We start from the raw sequence: 13,154 nt of genomic DNA on the forward strand, positions 1-13,154 counted from the left end.
TTTTCTCTTTCTACCTTCCTTTCTACCACCACTTTTTCCATCCCCCCTTTTACAGCTTCTGTCCCAGCTGAAGCACATTACTCCCTCAACCCCAAAAATTCTCCCACACCCCCTTCGGTGTCCCACAGACAGCACACGCACTGCAGTAGCTCAGCACATCCCCAGTGTGTCCGCTCCAGTAGAAATGTCCACGGATGCGGCTGAGTGTCTCTTCGGGCCCAAAATGACTTGCTCCAGGGCCCTTGTGCGCCCCCTTCAGTGCTAATTCTCGCAGGTAGCTGGGTACAACCGTCTGGAACCCCCTTCTACCATGCCCTTTCCTCTCCAACAGCCCATCTTCATCCAGACGCAGGTCGGTAACAATCTCCCACAGTCCCTTCATGGCACCGGAACACAGGGGAATCTCCTCCACAGGGGGCCGGCGTCCAGCCGCTACCCACGCGTACACCGGACCGATATCCGCATCCTCCATCTGTCTGCGCTTCCACTCTGTCACCTCGACATCCCTGATGGTCACTCTGTCGTCCGTCAGGTCCACATCTGGACACTCCTCCTGTTCCTCCGCCTCTTGCACTCGCTCGTCCTCTCGTCTTCCTCCCCCAGGGGGCGGCGTGTTGAGGGCAGCAGGGCGAACACCACCGGCATCCATCTCCACCTCGGCTTTCTGCTCAGCAACCGTGGGGTGTGTGGAGCACCTAGGTTGGGCCGGCTCCTCCGGCGTCAACCCCTCTCGCTCACCTGGAGACACGAGCGTCGCTCCTCCGACTGTCACCGCGTTGCAGATTACCTCTCCCCGGCTGCTCACATTCTCCCCAGCCTGTGTCTCTCCTCTGTCCTCTATCCTCTCCGTGCACTCTCTGGCCAAATGACCTGGCCTACCACACGACCAGCAGAGTCTCACCTGCCAGCCGCCTGCACGTCTCTCCTCTTCCGCTGTCCTCCGGTCCCAGACAGCCTCTTGACACTCCCTGGCTAAGTGTCCAAACGCACCGCATGACCAACAGACACCCGGGCGTCCCCAGTACCGTTGTTCCGCGCACCTGGTCTGTCCCCCGTGACCGCTGCGACACCACCTCGCTATGTGCCCAGGTTCTCCACAAGTCCAACACCGTCTCTCTTGCTGCTCCTCCGGCCGTTCTCCACTCTTCGTCACCTCTGTGCTCAACAAGTCCACCTGCTGTATGACTTCTCGTAGCATCCGCCTCAGCCCCTCTGCCCAGGCAGGCGTAGCATCCAACAGCCGTCTCACTTCCTTCAACAAACGGGCTTCCACACCCGCAAGCACCGAGCTGATCACCGTTGTCAGCTCCTCTTTCATCCCGTTCACCGACGGCCATTCTCCGCCGCGCAACATGATCGCACGTGGTGCTCCTTGCAGCTAACACACGCAGCTAGCTCCGTAGCAGTTAGCACCCACAGCTAACCGCCCTAGCGTTTTTACTTCGGTTCTCCTCGGGACGTTCCCTTGAAACACCGCTGCCACCAGTGTAGCCGAGCGTTTAGGCTGCGCTTAGACTTTAAATATACAAAGCAATAAACGGAGCAACTCCAACCTTGAACATTCTCATCATGAGACGCCAGCTTTATTCACTCTTCCCCGTTCTCTCCTCCTCGTACTCTCCACCTCAAGTTCCCCACAACAACCACAACAACCACTTCCGTTTCCGGCTTTCAACATAAACGCCTACAGTGCTGCCTAAAGCGTAAACCTAAATTACATCACATAGCACCTTCATAAAAATAGCTTACACTTCAATTCATTAATTTATTGATTTATATTGTTTAGTCCTAAAATCACAGATTACGACTAGTCGACTATGATGCCAATAGTCGACTATAGTCTGTGAATCCCCCTACTGCACAGTGAACACAGCAAACCGTTTTGCCACAGCATGTACAGCCCATGTGACTGGGAAATGCATCCTGACAATCTTACTTCATTTCTGTCTCAAGCAGATTTGAGAATTGTGTGTTTAATTTTGAATTTTGATAACGGTGTGTTTTGGTGATGTGAAGCTAGTGTTGTGGGCTTGACTTACATGTATCTCATATAAACCTTTCCTGGGTCAGGGTTCCCATGGCTCCTTGAAATCCCTGAGCGTTTGTGAATTCGAAGGCGCTGGAATCGAGGACACACATTTTTAAAAGTAGACATAAATAGACATGGATCATTGAAAGTGCTTGAGTTCATATATAGATATATATATAGATATATAGATAGATGTAGATATAGATAGATAGATAGATAGATAGATAGATATTGCAAAAATATAAATATTTTTTATATTTTTTTACTTGACACAACTAACAGCACAGTTGGGAAATGTTCACAGATTAAAGCCTCTCTATTTTTAATTGTTGTCTGTGAGCTTCTCTAAAAAGCATCTGCCAAATGAAATTACATAATGTAATGTAATGTAAAACTGCTATTTCTCATTATAAAAATTATCAGTGTTGTAACAGTAATAATGATTGATCCTTGTCTCAAAGTATGCTGTGTTGGGTCCTTGAATTTGAGGGAATTGGGCCTGGAACGTCCTTGAATTTAAAAAGTTTATGAAGGTGTGGGAACCCTGCTGGGTGCTTTAGCCGCAGAAAATCTATTCTCTGGCTGTGGTCTTTCAATAGATCATCTACCATGCTGCCATGACGAGCTGTGTGTGCCTGAACTGTCTGGTTTTGATGTCAGTCATTGTCATTGTGTCTAGTGTCAGGACTCAGGACTTGATCGTCATCCTTAGTAAAAAAAAAAAAAAAGTTGCCATAACATTGCATCATTTTAATAGTGGTGCAGAATAGTGAATTATATTCTTCAAAGCCTACATAGCTTTCCCTCCAGGTGTAGTTGTCTTCTCCTTCTTCCTTTACCTCCTTTTAATTTTGTCACTCTGTCACAGTTTTCTGTTTAACCCCCTCTCTGCTGTTTGTTTAACCCCCTCTCTGCTGTTTGTTTAACCCCCTCTCTGCTGTTTGTTTAACCCCCTCTCTGCTTGGCGTTCGTTCCTCCTGTTCCTCCTCTCAAATCAGGAGCCTCAAACCACTGTTATCCACAACCCCGCTGATGGAAACAAGGTATTCAGCAGATTGACCTGCTTGTCCGGAGCCTTTGTTTTGCGGGTGGTTGTGTGCGCTGCTACTGTATGTCGAGTAAATTGCCTTTTGGATTTAGCTTTTGAGTATGATGTGTTTGTGCCATTGGATATTGTTAACATTCTACTTTTTAACATGTGAGAAAGTAAGGGACTACGGATTCTGATAAATTAAATCAAGTATTGCATGCTGCTGTAAACTCTTGCATTGTGATTCCATGTCTGTGAATTTACAGGGAGATGTCGATTTTTTGTTTGTTTTTTGTTTTTCATGTTAATGTCATCTATGCCTACAATTCATGATCCAAGTATTTTGTAGCTATTAGAAAATGTAGTCACTAAATGTTAGGTCTTAAGATGGTTTCTGTTGGGAGAGATAGTTGTGTGTTTGTGTTATCTTGCATGTCATTTGAGAGGCATGCTCTAACATTGCAGAAACATCCATTTTTGAGTTGTGTGGCCCAGGGATTATGATGTTGGACCAACAATTATCATGCTGTAATATGGACACCAATTCTGTAACAAGCCAACTCCTCAACAGAGTTTATATCGATATCGTGATGTGAGATTGAGACTAGATATCGTATGGTAATGTAATATGGTGATCTGGCATTGTCTTTTCCTGGTTTTAAAGTCTGCATTGCAGTGAAGTGATTTTCTGAACTTTAATACCAGACTAGCTGTTCTATTATTTGCCTTTGCCCACTTAGTCATTATATCCACATTACTGGTGATTATCAAAAATCTCATTGTGTAAATATTTTGTGACAGCACCAACAGTCAGGGAAGGAAACCCTGTCTCATACTGCGATACCGAGAGATATATATGTATTGCCATTCAGCCTTAAAAATACCCAGATATGATTTTTGGTCCATATTGCCCAGCCTTATGCCCATGTACATTTTCTAGGCAATTAGCCTGTGAAGATGTACGGTATGGCTTTCCGTTATTGCACATAATCCAGATGGCAAGAGTGAGGCCACATCTGCATGCCTGTCTCTCTAGCTTTGTGGAGTGACATCTACAGTGTTGTAGGCCATCGTGTGTAGTAGCCTCTGTGTTCTGGTGAATAACGGCGCGTGTGTGGTCGTGTCGTAACTTTGAGTGTGCGAGACTTCATCGTGATGTGAATCCACAGGCAATGACAGGACAAGAGGACAAGGAACTGTGTCATGTTGCATTAACGGTTCGCAGATGAATGACAACTCGGGGACATGGACTAGACAAGAGACATAAATGTGCTTTGTCGTTTCGCAGGAGTCCAGCGAGAGCGCCAACACCACCATCGAGGACGAGGATGTGAAAGGTACAGTAGGCAGTTTCAAACCATAACCATACAAACTCTCCCTCCGTTACGTTTCTATTACAACTCAACTTATAATAAGGGCTGCCTTTTTTTAAGTCTTTAGACCACAGTTCACGGTTAACTTTCTTCGCCCTTTTTGGGTACACTAGCTTATGTAATCATTAGATTTATTAAGGGTAACCGACCGTTTCAGAGGAACGATGTCTGTTGCATGAATGTGTTGTCTGTCATCTATTTCATTTTTCATGTTTTTCATGCAGCTAGCCTAGTATCGTGCTCAGGCTATCACTTTTGAATGTATCCATCTATATTTGCTTTGACTCTCCCACCACCATCTCTAACATGACTAACCCTAACGTTAACTCTGTTCAATAAGCAAGCTACATGTGAGTTTTGTGACGTTTGTTTACAAGTCCTGATTTGCTTGTAATTAAGCAGTGTGAACCTAAACAAAAAAAATGTAGCCTGGTAAACCAGCCCGTCACATGAACTCACATTTAATTTGGTTCTGCGTGACGGTCTGGCCCCAACTCTTCACCCAGTCCTTAGCAGGGGCGGGAGCATGGGCGGGCGTAGTTGCCTTGACAGACAACTCCTTCAGCCAATCAGCGTCGGATCCAGTCAACCCCAAATCCACTCGGGAGAATGGCAAAAACATGTTTTCTCCTGTACTTGTTTAATTGTTGTTATTGAGTCTATTTCTGCAATAACTGCACTTTATGGCTGTTTAAACCGCTGACATTACTCCTCGAGACGATCAGGCAAGGAGGCGGCCATTATTGTTTTGTTAGTGCAGTGCGAGTAGCGTTCCTGATTGGCCAACTTGCGCTGTCAATCACAGCGCAGTCGCTGATTGGCTCTTCCGCTCTGCCGCTTCTGCTAAGCACCTTCCCAGGCTTAATATAAGGGCCAGACCGTCACGCAGAACCAAATGAAACGTGTGTTCACGTGACAGGCTGGTTTACCAGGCTGAACAAAATGCAACATGGTAATCGTTTCCACTATGCTTCAGAGCAGAGAAGATTAACTGTACTGTACAGTAGGTGTGATCGCAGTTTTGGTTTCCAAGGCCAATTCCTGTCATCTATCTTTTTCTGCCACTTTGTTTATGTCCAGTACAGCGGCGCATGGATGAATAGGGGTGTAGCGTTACATGTGAACATTGTGTTGTGTTATCTACCCACTATGCTGAGACTGTGCTCCTGAATACAATATGAATGAAGGAATACAAAGAGACACCAGGGGGATTGTGCTTGTTCAATGAAGTGAACATTTCCATCCATGATTGTTCTAACGGCTAATGGTTCTAATGGTTCTAAAGTGTGTCTTCTGATTACAGTACTCTACTACTCACCATGTGACCTTTGGTAGAATAACAGAGAATCTGTTGGACTGTTCTTCCTGACACATTTTAGCACTTTGTGAAAGAACATGTCTCACTTTTTGCATTTGCATTTTTTTTTTAACTAAACAGAAGCGTGTGTGTTCAGTATGTGTGTGTAGAGTATTTGTGTAGAGTGTGTACAGTACTTGCTTGTATAGCTATCAGTGAGGACCGATTGGAGATTTCTACCTTGGAAGTGTGGACGTTTTAGGAAAGTGAGGACATTTTGGCCAGTCCTCACTTTCTCACACACCTTCAAAGGGCTGTTTGAAGGTTAAGACTTGGTTTTAAGGGTTAGGGTTGGGTTTAAGTTAGGGTTAGTTGTGATGGTTAGGGGCTAGGGAATGCATTATGTCCTCACTAAGATGTGTCCGTATGTGTACGAGCATTATGCGATTCTCTACCCAGACCCATTAAAAGAGTGGAAGGGGCGCCACTGCCCTTTTAGAATGGCTTCCATTGTTATCGATGGTTACAGGGTACAATTAAGAAGCTGTCTGTGGGAGGAGGTGTAAAGGGCTTTTGTTAAGAAGCTGTCTGTGGGAGGAGGTGTAAAGGGCTTTTGTGAAGAAGCTGTCTGTGGGAGGAGGTGGAAACCTTTTGTGAAGAAGCTGTCTGTGGGAGGAGGTGGAAACCTTTTGTGAAGAAGCTGTCTGTGGGAGGAGGTGGAAACCTTTTGTTAAGAAGCTGTCTGTGGGAGGAGGTGGAAACCTTTTGTGAAGAAGCTGTCTGTGGGAGGAGGTGGAAACCTTTTGTGAAGAAGCTGTCTGTGGGAGGAGGTGTAAAGGGCTTTTGTATAGAAGCTGTCTGTGGGAGGAGGTGGAAACCTTTTGTGAAGAAGCTGTCTGTAGGAGGAGGTGTAAAGGGCTTTTGTGAAGAAGCTGTCTGTGGGAGGAGGTGTAAAGGGCTTTTGTTAAGAAGCTGTCTGTGGGAGGAGATGTAAAGGGCTTTTGTTGAGAAGCTGTCTGTGGGAGGAGGTGGAAACCTTTTTTTATAAGAAGCTGTCTGTGGGAGGAGGTGGAAAGGTGGAAGTGCAGGCATTGTGGCTAGGGGAAATGGTGTTTCATTCACTTTGAATGTGACTCATTTGCACCTACTGTAGTGTACAGTATGTGTGTGATGGATGATTGGTGGCTATGTGCTGGACTTCCATAATGGGGCTGTGTTCTTTCCTCCACATTAAATGGAGTGAGTAAAGTAGCCAGTCATCTGTTTTCTCGGGTGACACGGTTGAAAGATAAAGGCGCTGGTGTGCAACTTTGAGAGGAGGAAATTTGTCTGGTATGCGATCGGGGAAGCTACGCTATAGGTGTATTTAATGTTCTTTATATAATTTGTAAATAATTTGAATACTTCTATAAGTCTATAATTATGTTCTTTAAGTAATCTTTATTTAATTAAAAATAAAGGTGTATTTTAATATCAATTAAACATTACCATATTAATGTTGAGACATTAGTATAATTACCGTAAACAATTAAAACCATTGCTTAGAAGATTGTCAGCCAATACCAGCCTCTACACTGCATTTTAAATCACATGCTGGTTATCATAGGCACAACTCCTCTTCTTCATCAGCAGCCAATAGCTGTGGAGTCCCTCAAGGTTCAATTCTAGGCCCCATCCTATTCTCTGTCTGCCGTTGGAACAATTGACCTTTCCTCAGTCCCGCCCCTTTTCGCTCTGTGCTCCAATAACAGTTGCGCAAGCTTGGTAGCCGGCAGAACCTCGGTCAGCTTTCCCCTTTCCTTTTATACTAGATATCACCAAGGACACATCTGTTCAAAGATAACATTACTAAGTCATATGGTATTGGTATCATATTCTTCATGGCCATATGACATTGTATATATAGTATAGTCACATCTTAAATTAGCTAATGTTAGCAAAACACTAGCTAACATATAGTTAACATCTAGAAGAATTACCCTAATGTCAGATCACCAACTTCCTTCTTATCTGGCGAACGATAATTCATGTAATCTTAAAAATATGTCAACTACCAACCTATCTGTCCCTTTCCAAATCCCTTTAACGTTACACAGAAATAAGGTCTATGTTGGTGATCTGACATTGGGCTCCTCTTGACATAGCTAGGTAGGTAGTTAGCTAGGTAGTTAGCTGGCATTTTGCCAACATTATTTAACGTGTCTGTGAAGATCATGTGATACTAATGTAATATGACTTAGTAATGCTAACTTTGTACGACATGTCCTTGGTGAGCATAACAGGAAAGGGTTGACCGAAGTTCTGCCGGTCGAGGGAAAAGGGGCGGGACTTAGGAAAGGCCATTTGAGGGCTTGGAACAAATTGCCATTTTCTGCATGTTTGTCATTTATTTGTTCTTTTCTTTCTTTTCTCCATTCCATTTTCTCTATCACTCCTGTCACCTTCAATATACCCGTTCACACTCTCATACATCCACCTACCTGTATCCATCCAATCTTCTGCCCATATCCATGTTTGTTTTCATTCACCCTCCATACACCTTCACCTTCCCGTCCTGTCCCAGCACGCTCTCCCTGCCCCCGTCCTCAAATCTACCAGCTTAAGCGTTCGGCGTCTGACCACTCCACCTCTTCATCCTCCTCTTCCTCCTCGTGCTGCTGGTACTCTCCCAGCGTTTGGCCCGGTGGTGAGGAGTGCTGCCAGTACGTCCTGCTGGCACGGGTGGTTGCCTACCTGTTCCTCATCTTCACATCTTCCCTTCTGGTCTGTCTCTCCACCCATCACCCCGCCACATGCCACTGCCAAGGCGCCTATCACACCCGCACCCAAGGGCCCGGCCCCCACCTCGGGCTTTCCCCGCCCGACCCGAGCCCCAGCGATTCCCAGTGTAAGTCCCAGATCCCGGTGCTTCGGGAAGGAGCTCCCTCTGATTTCACAAAAGAAAAGTCAGCAGTAGATTGGTTAGGGTTAGGCTTCCCCTGGTTACGGTGGCTGGTAGAAATGCACTTTTATCATAATTAAAAAAAAAATTAAGCTTTATTTGTAGAGATTTTTTTCCACATTTAACAGACAAAACATTAAAGGGGGACTAACCCCCTAGATATGTATTAGAACAGTGATTTGAAAATACCTATGGAAAAAACCAAGAAATGACATATGCTCTTGTCTATACTGGACTCTTTGGCTGTGTTGAAGTCCAGATTTTTTTTCGGAAATCGACGCCATTACAGTTTGCCTATTGCCTCAAAAATAATTTATTTGAGAGGGGCCATATCTGTATAAATATCAACAATTAGCCAACGCTGGTGGCCTGTATGGAAAGAGCTTTGCTCAAAATGGTTGAAAGTTATATCAATTTGGTAATTCAGTGGCGAACTAGAAATTTAATTATTTTTCTGCATGTAACTCTATGGCAGTGTGTTGAACTACGTTACGAGAGCAAAGTGGCATGGGCTCGTTACAGCAGCACACCGCACAATACGACAACCCCCCCGCTCTGGGGTAACACAATGCGAGATTTCTCTACGTCATTCCCTCGTCCAAGTTGCCATATAGTCCCTTTTTCATTTTAGTTTGGGGGCTTTTCGTGATTGTTGTTAAAAGTTGTGCAAAAGTTTTTTCCTCTCAGCGCAGTGCAGGCTGCCTGCGCCTCCTCCCTCCTGCCAGACCCCGGCTGGCGAAACAGCCTGTTGCATGCATGGGGCGCTTGTAACCTCACGGAGCAACAAACAAACAGACAGAAATAGCTGGTGTGCGATTTAGAGAATACAGTCTGAGATTGGGTACAGGATTGAGGGAATCCCGCATCTGTTTGCGAAGGTGCGACTGGACAGGACGCTTTTCACAGACGGGCACAGTAGTCGGAGCGAGGCGAGTGTCTCTCAGGGCTACTCAGGGCAGAGCTGCAGATCTCTCCTTCTCCTCCGCGCATTCAGTCTGTCCAAAATCATTACCGATATAATCTCAGTAGGAGGGATGCAGGGAAATGATAGTAGCCGATGTGTTTAGAGAAGCTTTGTCACGTTGTCACGTCGTAGTATAGCGTTATATTTTACATGTGCGCTAAACTGCGACCATATTTGTTTGCGGAAATATCAGACTGCTCTCTCTACTCTCAGAGCACAGAGAGCTCTGCTCTGCTGCGCGCGCCCGCGGAGCTTGGAGCTAGTGCATGAGGTTTACAGTAGGACTCTCTCCCGCCTGGCTGGGCTGGAGACAGCTGCTTCCAACTCGGACTGATAATATATACATCATCATTCGAGCTTATTCAGGTAAGATATTAATAAAGTAGTGACACATTCAGCGGGAAACTAACTATAATTAAGACATGTGCCAACTTTGACAACGTTTGGTTCAGTATTTTAAGAGCAAACTTCAATAAGAATAGGCTTGGAGTTCTGAGGAGCCGAAAGGGTACAGAGGGGGTAGGGGAGTAATTATCTTGAAATCCCATAGTCTTTGGGGACAACCTGACGTCAGGTTGTACCAAATCTCCCATTCATTTGAGAAAAAAAAAAAAAGCAGTGTTGGACCCTAAGAGGGCGCTTATGCCAGATATGCTGCTGAAAAATGATACAAATGGTAAAATGGCAACAGTTTGGTGTCAAATGTGGAAATTCTGACCAGAATTCTTCACACATCACCCCCAAAGTCATATATATTGGTTAAAAGCTGAAAAAAAGTGTTTTGGAGGTTAGTTCTCCTTTAATATGCAATTATCTCAAGGTACAATTATCTACAGAAAAATAAAGAATACCAGTATCATTTCATCTTTGATAATTATTATAATTATATTCCATTTTAATTCAGTTTGCTCTATTATATTGCAAATTTCCCCACATGGATTATTAAAGTTGCATCTCATCTTAATCTTAAATTTATTAGTACACACACACACACACACACACACACACACACACACCAGGGTGGGAATTTTGTGATGTTAGGGGCAAGGCCATCTGGCTTTCGGCGTCACAAAAAACAATTAGGGCACAAGGCAACATGCCAGGGCACAAAGAGCGATTTTTCTGAAATGTGTGTTAAAATGAGCCAATTACACATTCTTTGCATAGGGCAGGCTACATTAAACTGAGACCACTGATGCTTTTAAAGCAACTGACAGTAGCAGGCTGGTAGCAGGGCACTGCCAAGGTGGCCTTGGGATCTCAGGGTGTCAGGTGGAGGTAGGGGGTGTAATTCCCACCCTGACACACACACACACATACATACAGTACATTAACATAAATGACTAACAAATACACTTATGATAGGTTTACGTTTATTACATCATATTTATGATTACGTTATTATTTGAAGCTTTCAAACATTATTTTAGCTTTACACCACAGACAATGCTGCCTTACAAAGTCTGCCAGCTCATCAGATTCCCTTTTTGAAATGTGCATGCTGTGGAAAACCCTCTGTTTTAAGTTCATGTAGCATTAAAACAAGATAAATGCCTGTGGGACTGCTCTGTCAAGGTCCAGCTGTACCACACCTCTCAGCGCAGGGGACCGCTGTCTTCTAGCACCACCCGCAGGTCAGAAGCTGCCATGACATCACTTGTTTCTAATAAGGGGAAGGAATTGGTCAGGAAAGATGGCTGGTTCGTGTGACGGTAGATGGGGAATTCAACCTTGTAGAGGCTGGGGAAAGCATATGTTGACTAGGCCTGGGTCGGTTTGAAAATTTTAAAACCGGTTCGATATTGCTGTCTAAACCGGATCGAACCGGTATACCGATTTTTTTTTAATTAAATTTTTTTTTTTTTTTTTTTTTTTTTTTTTTTTTTTTTCCAAGCAGGGCTCCCGAGTGTGGCCCATAACTGTCTGTAGTGCAACTTCAGTCCACCTGATAGCGATAATACACCTCTAAGCTGGTATTGTCAACCAGCAATGATACTGAATAAAAAGAAGCAGGACACCTGTGTAACAAACACACCCTGTATTTATTTCTCATAACTATTCAGCTCAACTTTTCTTCTAAACATCAAAATAATAAATGAAATAAGACTTCTGCCTATAGTGCAACTTGAGAAAAAGGCTAATAAAAACACAAGCAGTGCAATCAGAATGGATTGGCTTACAGCTGAGCTGCCTTATAAACTTCAAAACTCACAAATTCACACAATATAGGGCCTAGGCATGGGTCGGTTTGAACATTTTGAAACCGGTTCGATATTCCCCCAAAAAACGTATCAAAGCGGCTGCAGTTGGTGGCGATAATGCACCTCTAAGCTGGTATGCTGCCAACCAGCACGAACACTGAATACAAATAAGCAGAACCTTTTAACTGTAACAACACACTGTTTTTATTTCTCATAACTATTCAGCTTAACTTTTCTTCAAACATCAACATAATAAACAAAATAAGACTTTTGCCTACTAGTGCAACTTGAGAAGAGGCTAATACGAACAATAGTGCAATCAGAATGGACTGGCAAAAAAAAAAAAAAAAAAAACTTAAAAAAAAAAAAAAAAAAAAAATTTTTTTTTTTTTTTTTTTTTTTTAGGTTTTTTCGGTTTGCACGTGATCAAACCGGTTTGGGCTCGTATACCGAACCGAACCGGTAAAACCGGAAATCGACCCATGCCTAATGTTGACTGGACTGATTATTTTATGTTCTTGATTGTTTAATAACATTAGTGAAGCTGAGACACTGATACTCGTTGGTCATAGGCATTTTGACAGTTCAGTGTGTATGTACAGTATAAGTGGGAACTAACATTCGAATTACTTTTGAATCTTTGAGTAGCTCTTTCGTGCCTTTGTACTTTTTTAGCACTTGTCAGACACTTTTCCTTATATTTAAGTATTTCTAGAATGAAGCATTACACAAGAACTGGACACTCTATAAATGACCAGGCACGTGGGTCATTCTGGAGTAGTGGCAGAACAGTGATGGTACGCATCCAGAACACTGATGCGTACTGTCGTGTTGCTCTCAAGGTGAGTGAGGCGAGCTGCCATCTTTAGCAAGGATCTTGAAGTCAAAATATTTTATTTGGTCATAGTTGATGGATCTTGCAGTACATAGATGGCTCCGTTAGTAGCGTTCACTAACGTAGGTGTTGACATCACCTTCCACTCACGTCAGAGTCGACAATGCTGTAGGACACTGTGCCTTTGTTGCCTAGGTCTGGGTCGTGGGCTGAACCCAGCAAGTCCCCGGGGATGTTGTTCTCTGGGACCTGAAGGAGGTACAAAGACTTGGTGAAGCAAGGAGCATTGTCATTCTCATCCAGAATCTTCATGGTGAAAGACTTTTAGTGGATGTTCAGTGGAGGGATGCCATTGTCTTTGACCTCAGTGGTGAAATTGTACTCATTCTGCACCTCTCTGTCCAGCAGCCTGTCTGTCACCACTGTGTACTGTAGAAGTTCTCATAGTTCTCCTCCAGCTTAAAGGGGACATCACCCAGCACTG

General features: G+C 44.1%; 1 protein-coding gene across 8 annotated transcripts in view; it reads left to right on the forward strand.

The window, feature by feature from the left end:
• LOC310779878 (calcium/calmodulin-dependent protein kinase type II delta chain) overlaps nucleotides 1-13,154 on the forward strand; it is a 133,253-nt gene that overhangs the window by 97,827 nt on the left and 22,272 nt on the right. For 5 of the 8 annotated variants that reach the window (XM_083640381.1, XM_083640384.1, XM_083640382.1 and 2 more), the window contains 2 exons: nucleotides 3,028-3,072; nucleotides 4,348-4,396. In XM_083640381.1, the coding sequence (XP_083496507.1) occupies nucleotides 3,028-3,072; nucleotides 4,348-4,396 (94 nt within the window). The remainder of the gene's footprint in view (nucleotides 1-3,027; nucleotides 3,073-4,347; nucleotides 4,397-13,154) is intronic. The other 3 variants (XM_083640383.1, XM_083640386.1, XM_083640387.1) reach the window with 1 other exon arrangement.

The sequence above is a fragment of the Poromitra crassiceps genome, assembly GCF_964638095.1.
Source record: "Poromitra crassiceps genome assembly, chromosome: 7".
Taxonomy (NCBI): domain Eukaryota; kingdom Metazoa; phylum Chordata; class Actinopteri; order Beryciformes; family Melamphaidae; genus Poromitra; species Poromitra crassiceps.